The sequence below is a fragment of the Falco cherrug genome, chromosome 4 (genome assembly GCF_023634085.1).
Source record: "Falco cherrug isolate bFalChe1 chromosome 4, bFalChe1.pri, whole genome shotgun sequence".
NCBI classification, from domain to species: Eukaryota; Metazoa; Chordata; class Aves; order Falconiformes; family Falconidae; genus Falco; species Falco cherrug.
The window spans coordinates 88,455,471-88,469,012 of record NC_073700.1 but is presented as its reverse complement, the minus strand read 5'-3'; the positions used below and the strand labels follow the sequence as shown (position 1 = coordinate 88,469,012).

The 13,542-nt window shown below is 41.2% G+C and overlaps 1 protein-coding gene across 2 annotated transcripts in view; it reads right to left on the bottom strand.

Annotated features, from left to right (window-relative positions):
• The window catches only part of ADCY1 (adenylate cyclase 1), a 154,275-nt gene that overhangs the window by 11,692 nt on the left and 129,041 nt on the right, over positions 1-13,542 (bottom strand). The window contains exons 15-19 of one of the 2 annotated variants that reach the window (XM_055709109.1): positions 7,617-7,733; positions 6,330-6,476; positions 5,843-5,941; positions 1,736-1,850; positions 12-136 (exon numbers count right to left, since the gene is read on the bottom strand). In XM_055709109.1, the coding sequence (XP_055565084.1) occupies positions 12-136; positions 1,736-1,850; positions 5,843-5,941; positions 6,330-6,476; positions 7,617-7,733 (603 nt within the window). Of the gene's footprint in view, positions 1-11; positions 137-1,735; positions 1,851-5,842; positions 5,961-6,329; positions 6,477-7,616; positions 7,734-13,542 lie in introns of those variants that run through there. The other variant, XR_008732038.1, reaches the window with a different exon arrangement.

Sequence of the window (13,542 nt, the reverse complement as noted above, 5' to 3'; positions counted from 1 at the left end):
AATGCACTCACCTGAATTTTCCCCTGCACTCCAGTGCTATCCATCCGGCTGGCAACATTCACAGTGTTCCCCCAGATATCATACTGTGGTCTTCTGGCTCCAATGACTCCAGCCACTACCGGCCCGACGTTAATACCTAAAATCAAAACAATGAGTTTGGTTTCAAACACTACAGGATATCATCCAAGGGAGACAAGAATCCTGCAAAATAACATTTTTTAACACAAGTGTCTTAGAATTTTTGTGGTCGTAGGGCATAGTACACGTGACATGAATGCTAATTTGACTTCTGTTTGTAAGAGGTTCAGAAACAAAATGAGGACATACACAGAGATATCTTATTGGAAATGCAATATGACAGACAACATAAAAATACAGCTTATCTGTGGATTTTCTTGTTTTGTTTGTTTTAAGAAAGGAAGGAAAGCAGTGGTCATGCAGGGTTTAGCTGTAGATTAGTACAGGATAAACCGTTACAGATCTTTAATTGTTTGCTACGACTGTCACTGTTGTTGCTCATATAAAGCCTTTCAGTGGAGGCTTTCCAAGTGGAACAGAAATAGTAGCCTGGAAGACACGAGGAATGGGGTAAGGGAAGCATGTCATATTGGTTGTCAATACTAGATGGCTCAGAACAGGGAGACACTGGAAGAAGACAACGGTACGTGAAAATGGCTCAAGCACCTTTTTGGGGAAGCCACAGGGCTCAATTCTGTATTTATGTCTGGTTGTGACACCTTGTTTGGAAGACAAAAGAGGATGTTCCTTCTTCTGAGTGCCCTGAAGAGCTGCAGATGCTAATACCTGCATGAGGTTCTCTGCAAGGGCTTTCCCAGGCAAGTTATGCAGAAGGATGGGGCTTTGACATTTATCTCCTGCTCCTTTGTGAACCTGGGAAGACCGGTTGTAACAGAGTTCAAAGAGAATTTGGGGTTGGTAATTATTAGGATGTACAAGAGGGCGAAGATATATAACTCTCCTATTGCTGCCCTTGATATCTTCGGTCTGTCTCAATCTTCCACTACTAGCAACCTCACTTTTCCCCAAGTCTGGCCTATTCTCACAATTCAGCCATGAAAATATATAGAGAAAGAAGCCGGAGAACACTGTGTTAGAACACACAATGAAATGAGAACAGCCATGGAAGTATCATTGGAGCGGAGTGGGATGCAGGGAAGATGGGAACTTGCTCTCTAAGGCTGGGAGAAAGGACTCTGAGACGCGTAGACACATAATAACATGTAAAGGATTGCATGGAAAGGTTCATGTTGGGAAGACCAGAGGATTTGATTTGTTGAAGAAAACAGGACTGGTTAAGGTGATTTGGCATCTATGTAGAAAAAGCTCCTATTGCAATTTTAATGCCAACAAAACTTTTGCAGATGCAACTTAATAGCTTTAAGTACAGTCAGACCCAGCTTTCAGCAGTTTAGCAGTGCAAAGCAGTGTAAGCCACAAGACTGGGTACACTAATAATGTACAAAATTATTGGTGCAGTTTCCTTTTAGGGGTGCGTAGATTAAGTAAACACACTGGAGTTGGATACAAGTGTAATTCCTTAATACTGATGCTCACCATCCAGCCTGCTGACCTTCTACATGGACGTGACTCTCCTGCTAAAGGAGACTGTTCAGTTTTAATCATGAGTGCAGGACAGGTAATCCTTTGCAGACAGCACAGGGAAAGCCAACAAACAACGTTCTGCTTGTGTGATAATGGTAGAAGCGTGACTTACCAACTCGTAGGACAAAGTCATTGTAAGACTGATAGTTGATTTCATCAAGAACGTCAAACATCTCTATTGCAAAATCTGCCAGTGTACTCAGATGGGAATAAATTGATTTTTTAGCCTAGAAACAAAATAGTATTGGACATTAGATTTGTAGGGTACTGAGAGGCAGGTGAAACATCAAAGTGAAAAACAATGAAAAGCTCAGACTGGATGTCTTAGGAAAAGAACCTAACCCAGTCTGCTGTTTGCAAAAAGAAATTTTTGACGGTGGCTCCAGCACATGCATTCTTTTCTCAAGCAGTGAATTATTATTATTTTTTTTCCCTTCCCTCTGTTTCTGATTTCTGGGAAGAATGGAAAGCAAAGTTCCCGTGGTAAAGTGGTCCTGTTGCTAGAGAGCTCCAGATGTTTGTTGTGAGCGTGGCAGGGAATATAACCTGCTTTCTTACAAAACTACTTCGCTTGATGATTATTAATAACTATAGTTTCTGCCCTCTTCTCCCTTTGGGGTTATTGCTAGCTCCCAGCTCCATGGGGTGCATGCTGTTCCCATTGACAAAATTCCTGTTAGGTTTAATCCTGTGAGATGCAGAACACCCCTATTTTCTTTCCTTTCCAGGAAAGCTGAATTGAGTTGTTATAAAAAGTATCTAAACCAACTAAAGCAAAAGAACCAGAAGGGATCAAATGAAATGCTGAAGTATCAAACTGTAAACAAAACCCCAAACATAAGAAAATAACCTTTACAACTTCAGTCTAATTAAACCGTGGAACTGATTTTCAGAGGATATTGTGGATTCCAAGAGTTAGCTTGATTCCAGCATAATTACTCAAACTGATGAAAGAAATATTTGCTACAAAGCAGTAAAAAAAAGATTATCTGTAGCTCTAAAATTTCTTAAGCAGAGTATCATTAGAAAGCGGGAATGAGAGGTTTGCATGTTTTTCTTGTAACTTGCGCCCTTCCCCCAGGATCTACTGTTGGCTCGTTAAAGACAGGTTACTAGAATAGACCACTGACCTGGCTCAATATGGTTGCTCTGATGTTGTGCTCTTAGTTGAATAATAAATATGAATTCTTGAACACATCTGCAAAGTGAAAGTGGGCTAAAGGTAGGATATGGTGAAAGAAATGCAGGGTCAGTGGCAATCTAGCTTCAGTAGGGTATTGCAAAACAGGGCTGTGGCAGCTGGCAGGAGGTGAGAGCTGGCTGGTTTTGTCGCTATAGTGAGATTTTATAAATGGCGTACTTGACAGTGACTGAGGAATCTGAGAAACAGGTTGCTATTTGCTTTATTCAGGCTCCTTGAAAGGGTTCCTTCATGTGGCCAGGAAATTTACAACAATTAAGAGCACAGCGCTAACAAAAAATGATGAAAGTCATCCTCAGGCCAGTCCCAAATTTTACAAAGGATATTTTTATTTACCTGCCTGGGTCTCTGGCATTCTCCTTCTTCCAATGTCAACTAGCTCTACTCTTTTCCAGCCTCACCAAGACACAGGAAGAACAAGAATTAAGTTTAAAGAGCTGATGGCTACACTTCCAGTAGAGAAGGAGAATATTGAATGCTTGGAGGAGGGAGGGAGGAGCGTATAGTTTTCTTTAATCCTCTGATCTTTTTTATATTCCTTATCCTTCAATTTTTTGCTGCCTGATGAACACTTTGATTTCCTGCAGTGCCCCTCGGGGTTGCAGGGGAGAGGACTGGTGACAAATGTTGGATGCACTGCAGGTGACAGCTGCCTCTCAGAAGGATTACTGGCAAACCCTTCTGAATGTGCACTGAAGAACACCATGAAGTCAGGACCCTGGTGAAATCACAGACGTAATTTCAAAGGAGTGCACACACACAATGAACTTATATTGTGCAAAAGATCTACAAAGAGCTTGGTTTGTGTGCTGCCCTGATGGTGTAACTGGCAAGCAATTATTTATTTAAACATCAGAGGAATAGTTACTGGAAAGACTGCCCAGAGCACCACAGCAAACCCCCTCTGACAGAGGCAATGTGCATTTACTATAGTCACCTGCTGAAGTCAAGCTGCAGAAACAACAGTCCTGTAAAAGATGAGATTTAAATATTTAACTTCATCAGGGTACATGTGTAAATATCCTCAGTTAAGAGCACAGTTAACCCCATCCACTGCTTTCTGCTCTTGTCCAAATCCTAGTATGAAACTGGCGGCTGATAAAGCTGGGACACCCCTGGCAGAGGGGAGACCAGAAGCACCTGAGTCCCTTACGGATCCCCATGGCCACATATGACTCCGCAGGGCAGCCCAGGGACTGTGTGATGGCTGGCAGTGGTCGCCTGTGCACGACGGGCTGCCCAGGATCGTTGGGCTCTTCCTACATAGCTGCGTGCTGAAGACCTAGTGGGAAACTGCCAATAGGACGTGAATAATTTCTACTGGTTTGCATCACACGAGCAGTGGGAAGAGATCACAGAACAGCTGAATCCCCAAGTTAAAGTAAAAAATATTGGTTGTTTCATACATGATCTTTAGGCTATCTGGAATACTAAATGCTAAATAAATTCTACCTGTACAGAAAAGACCAAAATTTCCCCCAAGATTTCAGAGAAAGGCAAGAGTCCTGTACAAGACCTTCTGCAGTGATTTAAAATTCATTACTATCATAAGCTCAGAGTGGTATTTTCAGTACTGGGCTAACTCAGCTGACCCTTCTGTTAGCAACTATAAAATACAAGAGATAAACATGTTTAGGTTTTGGAACGTATGCTGCAAAAGTTACCCAATAACACACTTGTTTTCAGGATTATAGTTCAAAGAGCATTTATAGCAGACACACAAGTATGCTGTTGCCTGTTTGCCTGAGATCACACTGAACAAAATTCAAAGGATCAATTTTTTTACCTGTCTCAGGACCCAGGAGTCAAACAGTTCAGCATAAACAGAGTTTTAAAAATACCTTTTTTTGTAATGTGTAGATTTCTAAGAATGATACAAAGGAAAGCATCAGTAGTAAATACCCTGCAGACCAGAAAATAAGTTGCATGTGATATACTTCAACATGATTCTAACAGTTGTTTTCAGTATGGTCTTGTTTTTTATTTACTTAACAAGGGTAATTGTGGCTAGAAAGTTCACAGGCCAGCTTCTGGCTCTTTTTACTTTTGCCCTCTACTTCGGTGTTATTTTGCAGTGCTAAACCAGAGGCATGAGTATACCTCTCTACAACATACGTACATGCATATAAAAACAGGGGAAAGGTGCCTGGACATTCTGGGCAGACTAGGAGCATGGATTGCTTTAATTTTCATTATATTCCTCATACTGATAATTATTAATTTTCAAAGGTTAATTTTATTAATATAAATATTAATGTGCACAGTACTCTGTATACAATGCATTCAGTATACTGTCCAGAGGTTTTTTTCCTGCTTTTCCAGATGCTGCAGGCAAATCTAAGGAATCTCTGTCCCAAGACACAAATTTAAGGTAAGAAATTACACTTGGGAACGGTAATGAGGATACAGAAGAACTGTGCCCCAGAAACAGTGGGTCTGAAATGACTTTTTTTTACTGCTGAGTAATTAAAGGCGTAAAAAGAACATTAACAGTGGAGACAAAGAAGAGCTGATGTGGAGGGACCAGGGTAAAGTGCAGCTATGTACCTAGCACTAAGCTCCTGTCCATGATGGGGGCTGGGAGAGGCTGTTTGTTTTGATCATAGGTTGCACCCAGTTTTCAATTAAAAAAAAAATAAAAATCACATGTTAATATTCTTGTGTTAGTTTTGCAGCAATTCATTACACCTAGAGTCTTCCCTTCCCTACATCTTACAAGGTCGTTTAAGATAGCAGGTTTAAAACACTACCACTCTGACTTAGGAGCTTTATATGCAATTTGCAGAGAATCCAGAGCTGTAGACAACGAAATCCCAAATGAAGCCACATGAACAACTGCTAGGATAGCAATTTTCCTTTCAAGCTACAGCTGTTCTTTGAATTTCAGATTTAAATTGCTGTAGAGAACTAACACAAGTTATCTGTAATCACATAGAGTTAGTTGTGTTTCTCATCTTCCTCTGGAAATTGAAGGAGAATGGTTCCTCCGCAGATGACCGTCATGTAAAATCTTCTTACCTTAGTTCCTGAAGTAGGTACGAGTCCCACAGCTGCCATATATGTACTTCCAATTGTCTTGATCTTTTCTATGTCCTTATAATATTCTTTGTCCATAAGCTTTGTTTAAAACATAAAACTGTTAAATATTACATAATATTTTAGACAAGCAACTGTAGTTATCAGATAATATGTCCAAGTTGATTAAACCATATGATTTTTGATAAGTTGAGGCTTGCCCATTTTGAGGTCATTGAAAAAACTACCATTAACTCGCATTTTAATACTCCTCCCTGTATTAGACGATTTTGAGGTCAGACTCATGTGCCTACAAATGCAAACTGGGCACTTTGGAGAAGCCCAGTGAGCACCAACTACAATTAAGTAGGAAGTTTACAGTACTGTTTTATTTGGCAGTTCAAGATACTCTGAGCTGCTACAGATCATCTCTGTCTATAGCAATTTGGTAGAACTGATATGGTCAAAAGACAAAGTGTTTAGACCTTACCTCATCAAAATCTGCAATAATTTCATTTAACAGGCGTAGACATTCCACTCCCATATTATTGCCATCCAATTCGATGTAGAAGTCATTGAAATTTGGGATGGAAGCAAACATCACTCCCACTTGTGAATATGACTGGTAATAAAGGTCCTGCAGTTCATGAGCAGATACAATTTTTATTTTAAAAGATTAATCTAAACCAGGCATCATTATTATGGTATCTGTTATACTGCTAAGCAACAGCTAGGGCAAAAGCCATCATTTTTGGTAGAGAGAAAGCCAGCATTATTAAAAAAAAATTTAATAATCTCTGCATTCAAAAACACAAAAGAAAATTAACACCCAAGCTATTAAATCCATTTAAGACAACTCTTTTTCTCTGTTCAGACATGGAAGTGGTGAGTAAAAATTTTGTGAAACGTCTTAACAGTTGTAGAACTATTATTGTATGAGAAATATATTTGCAATTTCTCAATTTTGTTTTATAACTACAATAGGAGATGGAATACTTTTACCCTGCCGCACAAACCCAGCCTTGCTCCTTCATGTCTTTCCCTGGGTTCTGGAGCCCTGTATTCAACATTAAAAATATAATGTTGCTCTCTACGGTAAGGTTTCTCCTTAAGAATTCAGAGGGCTCTCGGAAATTAAAACCACTATTCTGTGGTTCAAATACATTGATCCAAACTCTCAAGAGCAATATCATGGCCATTAAGACTACTCCAGTGCTGCAGGTATTGCAGCTGCACCAGAAGGACTCTGGTAAGGGTCTCCTCAAACAATTTATTTCATTACTGCAGCCTTTGATGTTAAAAGCTCCTGTTCCTTCCTTGGGCGTGTACAATTCTCTGGTTTTAACTTTCAATGGATGAGTTTGGTAACGGCAGCACACTTTCAGAACAAGAGTGGTTCATAGGGAAGTGTCTGGCAATTCATACTCTTCACTATTCACAGCCAAACTGAACTCATGAAATATTGTGATAAACTCCAATATTCTAAACTGATTAAACCGAAAAAATTACTGATTGGCATGCAGACACTTGGCTGCATTGGTGTTGAATGACACATTTTTTTATCCTGCTTTTAGTTGAAATTATTCAGAGAAGGAGGAAGAAATAATCCCAATCTAATTCTTGGACCACACGTTTTTACCAAACTATTCCTTTTAGCACAAATTAAATTTTGTAACTCCAAGCCTTTCCTGAAAACATGCAGTTGAAAGATGACCTAAGCTACACAGGTTCACACCCATACACCACCACCACGTATTTAGATTTTATCTTGGTTTACCATATTTCTCGGATTAGACATAAGAAAGTGCTGTGCAACATGTGCTGGCAACAGGTTGAAGAGAATTCTTTTATTATCCAGCTTGACTCTCTCCATATCATCTCTCTCTTCTTCTGCCTGTGGGGATAGAGGAAAAGAAAAACCTTTCCAAAAAGCAAAAAAAAACCCCTACCTGAAGCCAACACATAGCATCTATTAATTCATCTCTTGAAATTAAACTGAGCAAAATAATGCCTGCAAATTAGAGTGGGAACAGTTGTCCTTTACAGTGTTTTTATAATGGGGCAAAATCCCTTTAAGCCCTGTAATTCAAGCTACAGTCTCTGTGCCAATGGCTACTTTCAGGGCATGATCAGCTAAGTCTGCTGGCGTCCTGTGTAGTTCTCTGTTCTTTTAAACAGGCCCTTGGTATGGTTGCAGAGGAAAAAAGCTAGCATAATCTAAAATCACATTGGCCTTGGAGGCCGATTACTTCCCAGGTAGGTGGGTATGGTGACAGAGAGTATTTGATCCACCTTTCCAAAAAGAGAAGCCTGGGGAATCCCCAGTGTTTAAACAACACCTACATCATCTTGCAGTAAAATGGAATCAGATCTAGTAAGATCTTAAAACCGAACATCCTTAAGAATGATATACAATTAAAAGAAATATTTTGATACAAAAAATAATTAGCATTTTTAGAGATGTTTTTAATTCCCCTGGCATTTTTCATGAAAACATATACAGCTCCGGCACACAGAAATTTCTCTGCACAACAGCAACAGAAATTCTGTCATTCATGTGAACGACAGCGTTCAGGAGGGCTGCCCAGGAATCAACACAGCCCAAGGTCCTTAACTCAAGATACTGGCATTTTATTACAAGTGTCTTGACTGACAGGAGTTAGTGGGAGTCAGATATTCGGAAACAATTCTAAAGATCAGACCCCTTACTGGAAAAACACTGAGTATCTGGGCTCTCATTTGGGACTCCTAGGTTTGCAAATTCCAGCCTTGTCCTTAGTATACTCTTCTGCAAAATTACTTCTCTGGAGTTTGCTCCTAATTGTTAGAGTGACCTTTGGCCCGACATTCTGATTTCAATTAGAAAACATCTGAAAAGTACCGTATAATTAATCTCACAGAAATCACAGCTCATTCTTTGCTCTTCAATCATACTCACCGACCAGTAACACAAATCTTCTCCCATGATCCCAACAGGATCTTGTTTGTCTAGTTCCAGTCAGCAGAAGACCGGAAGGCCAAATTCTCAGGCATCGTTGAGAAACTACCTTCACGTAAACCACTGAAGAATTTGCTCTAATCTTTGTTGGTGTCCCCTTTGCATCTAGAATTTGCTATCCTGATCTATACAAAGTCCACATACTTTTCTCACTACCCATTCCTGTCTAAGTAGGAGAAAACCAGTCATGTCTTGCCGTTGTATAGCCTAAAAATATTCTTTTCATCTGATTTTTTTTCCCCATGAAGCTCATTTTTGCTTTCCATGATAAAACTTAGGAAACAATCTCTTTATTCAAATCACATAGTCTGCTTTCCCTTGCAGTTTACTTCTGCATTCTTAAATTTCTTTACAAGTAGAAAGAGTGCTGAAAAGAGAACTGGTTTTAAAACAACTTTTTAAAGAATCATTCCCTTTTGAAGAAAATTCTCAGCTCCTCCTATAATTTGTGTAATAAAAATCAGAATCTATTCCAGAGGTGAACTATCAGTAAACATTAAATAGCAGTTGAGCTCTGCAAGAAATATACCTGAATTTTTTATTCTAAGCAAGTATCTACTTCCTGTTTGTGAGCTGTTTTCCTGACACATTTTTAGCTGTTTACATTTCTTAAATTTCTTAAAATGAGCTTTCCCTATTTAGATGGTATAACTCTCTCTCTGACTTATTGTTGTCTATAAAAATGTGTAATGGCTGCTTGTGTTTAGCCTGACTGTTGGAATTTAAATCTTCTAATAGTAAAAATAAAAAGCTTTTTCCAGCTGAAAACTGAAACCAAGCTTACAATTCCATTTCTGCATCACTCTGCAATATGGGAAATTTAACTCTGATGACAGCAAAGAGATTTGCAAACTGAATTCATGGTCAGAATAAAAAAAAATCCGTTTTGGGCTTGCTTATCCATTCCTCTATTTTTTTAATAAGAACTTTTTTTTTACTGTCTTCCCAAGAATGTTTAAAGTTCTCAGTTAAGCTCCCAGTACAATATGGGGCAGAATTCCCAATAGAATATGGGGCATCGAGATTTCTGGACAAGTCAAAGTAATCGAGCCGGGGTAGGTAAGATGCATTGCATGGAAGTGATGCTGTTCAGTCACTGGCAGCTGCTCTTCATTTCTGATCTGGAAATGTGTGATCAGGTTCCCTCGCCTTGCCCAGTTGTGGATGTTGTGGTTTAACCCCAGCTGGCAACTAAGCCCCACGCAGCCACTCGCTCACTCCCCCCCAGTGGGATGGGGTTGAGAATCGGAAGAGCAAAGGTGGGAAAACCCGTGGGTTGAGATAAAGACAGTTTAATAGGTAAAGCAAGAGCTGCGTGCACAGCACGGCAGAAGGGGGGTTCACCCACCACCTCCCATGGGCACGAGGGGCTCAGCCCCCCTCCTGGCGGCAGGGCTCCCGCATGCCCAGCGGGGGCTTGGGAAGGCAAACGCCGTCACTCTGAATGTCCCCCCCTTCCCTCTTCTTCCCCCAGCTTTGTGCTGAGCATGGTGTCCTATGCAACAGACCCTATGCATGGGTCTGCTGGGGGCAGCTGTCCCAGCCGTGCCCCTCCCAGCCCCTTGTGCCCCCCAGCCTGCTCGCTGCGGGTGGGGTGAGAGGCAGAACAGCCCTCGGCTCTGTGCAGGCACCCTCAGCAGTAATGAAAACATCTCTGCGTTATCAACGCTGTTCCCAGCACAGATCCAAAACATAGCCCCGTAGTAGCTGCTGCGAGGAAAATTAACTCTGTCCCAGCCACAACCAGCACAGTGGACCAAAATGTTCACTTTGGAAGACGTGATTGAGAAGGTTCTTCAGTGTTTCCTACCATTGTGTTATGATTCACAACAAAGGTTTCAGAACAAGCCACAGCACAAGGACAAAGCTGCCAGCAATGAAGCAGACCCTTGTGACCTTGGTCATGTTGCCAGACTTCTGTCCACCCTCTGACACACAGAAAAAAAAGACAATTCTAACATACCAATATAAAATAAATGAGAAAGGACACTCTAGCCTGTTCATTTTCCACTTGATTCCTTCTCACAGATCTCTAAGGCAGGTGTTGGCTTTTCTCCTCCTTTCTGTCTCTCTTCAACACTGTCATGAAACTACTAGGAAAGAAATGCCAGTGCCCCTACTGCGTGTGTGCAGGTATGGGTGTGACAATGTTTGCAATGATGGGACCAGAGCTGGGACTAAGAAGCTGAGAACTGAGCCCTTAAGTAAAGAGCTAGTGGCTCAAACCAAATCACCAAAGTCATGACCGAAGGGGTGGAAAAATCCTCCAAGAGCAGGGAAGGGCATCAAGGACGCCACCATTGCTAAGAAACACAGTAGAATGCTACATTTCCAACACACCTGGCAAGCGCTTCTTCCCCTCTTCGGATGCAAAACTGTTAACTACAGTTTTGACTCTGAGAAGGTTCAGTTGCCAGAAATGAGATGAAAACCACTAAGGTCATGGGAGGCCCTTGAATAGTACCACGGTGGGTGATGGTTGCAAAGCCTAAATAGAGACAAATCATGCAAACAGCAGAACGAGAGGAATGTAGGTCAAGTGCTCTTAGCTTTCTGTGCCCTGCCTATTTCAGGTCAGGCACTTCCTAGCCAAGAGGGAGAGAGGAGTGCACTCTCTCCCTGTGGTTCAGGGACACGTTCACACTGGCAATGACTATGTAGGGCAACGCAGTGCCATGAAGAATAAGCTGCGTTAGCACTGCCTGACCTAGCCCCTGACTTAGAAGCAGAACGGTCATGGAATTAGCATAGCACTCCTTCTGAGCTACTTAGTTGTGTCGAAAAGCAAGGTATATTAGCTTAGACCACACACTGGGTTAATACTGCTGTACTGTTCCTGGAACCCTAGCTGGAGTCTGCATGGACTGCACTCGTGCCATCCAGACATACCCAATGTCTAGCATCCTGTCTTTAATTAAATGATCTGCTTAGGAATATGAACTAAGTATCCATCCTACTACCCTGCACCGTCTAAGACAGCTCTCATATATGCAACGCCTCAGGGGCTGCCTGGGGAAAGAGGGAAGATCTCCTTATGCCTCTTGCCAGGGAAGATATAGAGTGAAGGTGTGGTAAAAAAAGACTTGGTCATGTTCATCAGTGAGGACTCTAAAACCGTCCCATCATATGGCTCTATGGGGAGTAAAGTAAATTGATTACTGGCACTTTCTGGACATTTTCACAGCTTCCTGCCTTCTGCCCTTCAGGCAGAAACAATGAAAACTGTCTCCTCCTTGTGACTCATGAACTCTTAGTGCCTACGCTTTGAGAAGCTGAGATAAAAGGATGTGTAGGCATCAGCCTTTCCCAGGCAAAACAGACACTGAGAAGGGAGAAGGAGTATTTGGGGCTGGCAAAAGAAGATTAAAATAGCACAGAACCCAGGTATTTACATTCCTGGTGGAAATATTACCTAGACAGCTAAAAAGCATCCGAACCTTTGTCTATTTGCCCCTATTCCTGTTGGTTAATTAATGAAAGCTGCCAGCATGGTATTTATGCAATAGCTGCTGGCTCAAAAAACCACAGCAGATTATATGGAAAATAAACAAGAAAGAAAATACATAGGCATGAGCAACATAATTTTTCACATTCTGCTTTTTGCTTCTACCTGTTTGGTATTCGTAGCAGCTAGGTCATTTTGCAAACCTTAACTGCATTTGTAGAACTGCAGTATTTAAAAGTAGGCTTTGTTTTTGCTTTGGACTTGATAAAATTTAAAATCTTTGGTACTACAGCTTTTGGCATCAATGTGGTTAACAGCTATCCCATTTTACAAAGCTACACAGCATCCCAGAACATTTATGATGCTGGGAAGTGGTTACACATCCTCTGTTCAGGATGTGGTTTGAGCTGTTGTATCACCTGAGCTACCAGGTGACTGTTTAGTAAGCATAAAATTGCTGTAGCAATGTCACTGACTGAAGAGTTATCACATGAAAATCCACAGTTTTAACGTTCAGCTAAAGAGAAGCCGGGCAGCAGTGCCACAGAAACCTCGCCTTCGTACCTGAAGGTGGCACTAAAACCACAGGGAAGAACAGACCCATCACTGCTGCTGTAGGGCCAGATGTTTAAGAGCAAGTGTAAGCACACCTGGCAAGCCTTACCTACCAGCTGTGAAATACATATTCCTTGCAAGGGTAACAGATTAACAAAGTCAGTGGAATGCTATTCTCATATTCCCTAAAGAATGCGACTATCAGTCATGTCATCGTATTATTCTTACTTGCCCCCGCCCAGAGAAATTCTGGGTGAGTGAGCAACTCCATTTTTTGGGCAGCTTTAGCTTTGTCTTGAATTTATCACTTCTATTTATGTGTCCATTCCGCTCTCCACAACTCCCCCCCCTCCCCCCCCCCCGTGTTGTTGAATAATCTGCATAAGGCAAAATTGGCTATCAGTCACAAATAAGTAAAATGCTCCTATATTCACTACGCACAGGTATTGTCATATGCGGCACACAGAGCTACACAGCCAAGTTATGTGGAAAATGAAATTTGCCTCCCACTGCCAGTTAACAAAAACCAAGCAACCAACAGATATTTCCTGGTACTGTGATATTCAGAAAGGTTAAATTTGTCACAGAAAAAAACCCAAACAAAACCAACTAGCAAAATCAACGACAGCAGTAAATAGAATTATGACTGATTTAACAACCTATTATCAATCTGGAAAACGTATGTTTCCCACAGGATGTACACAA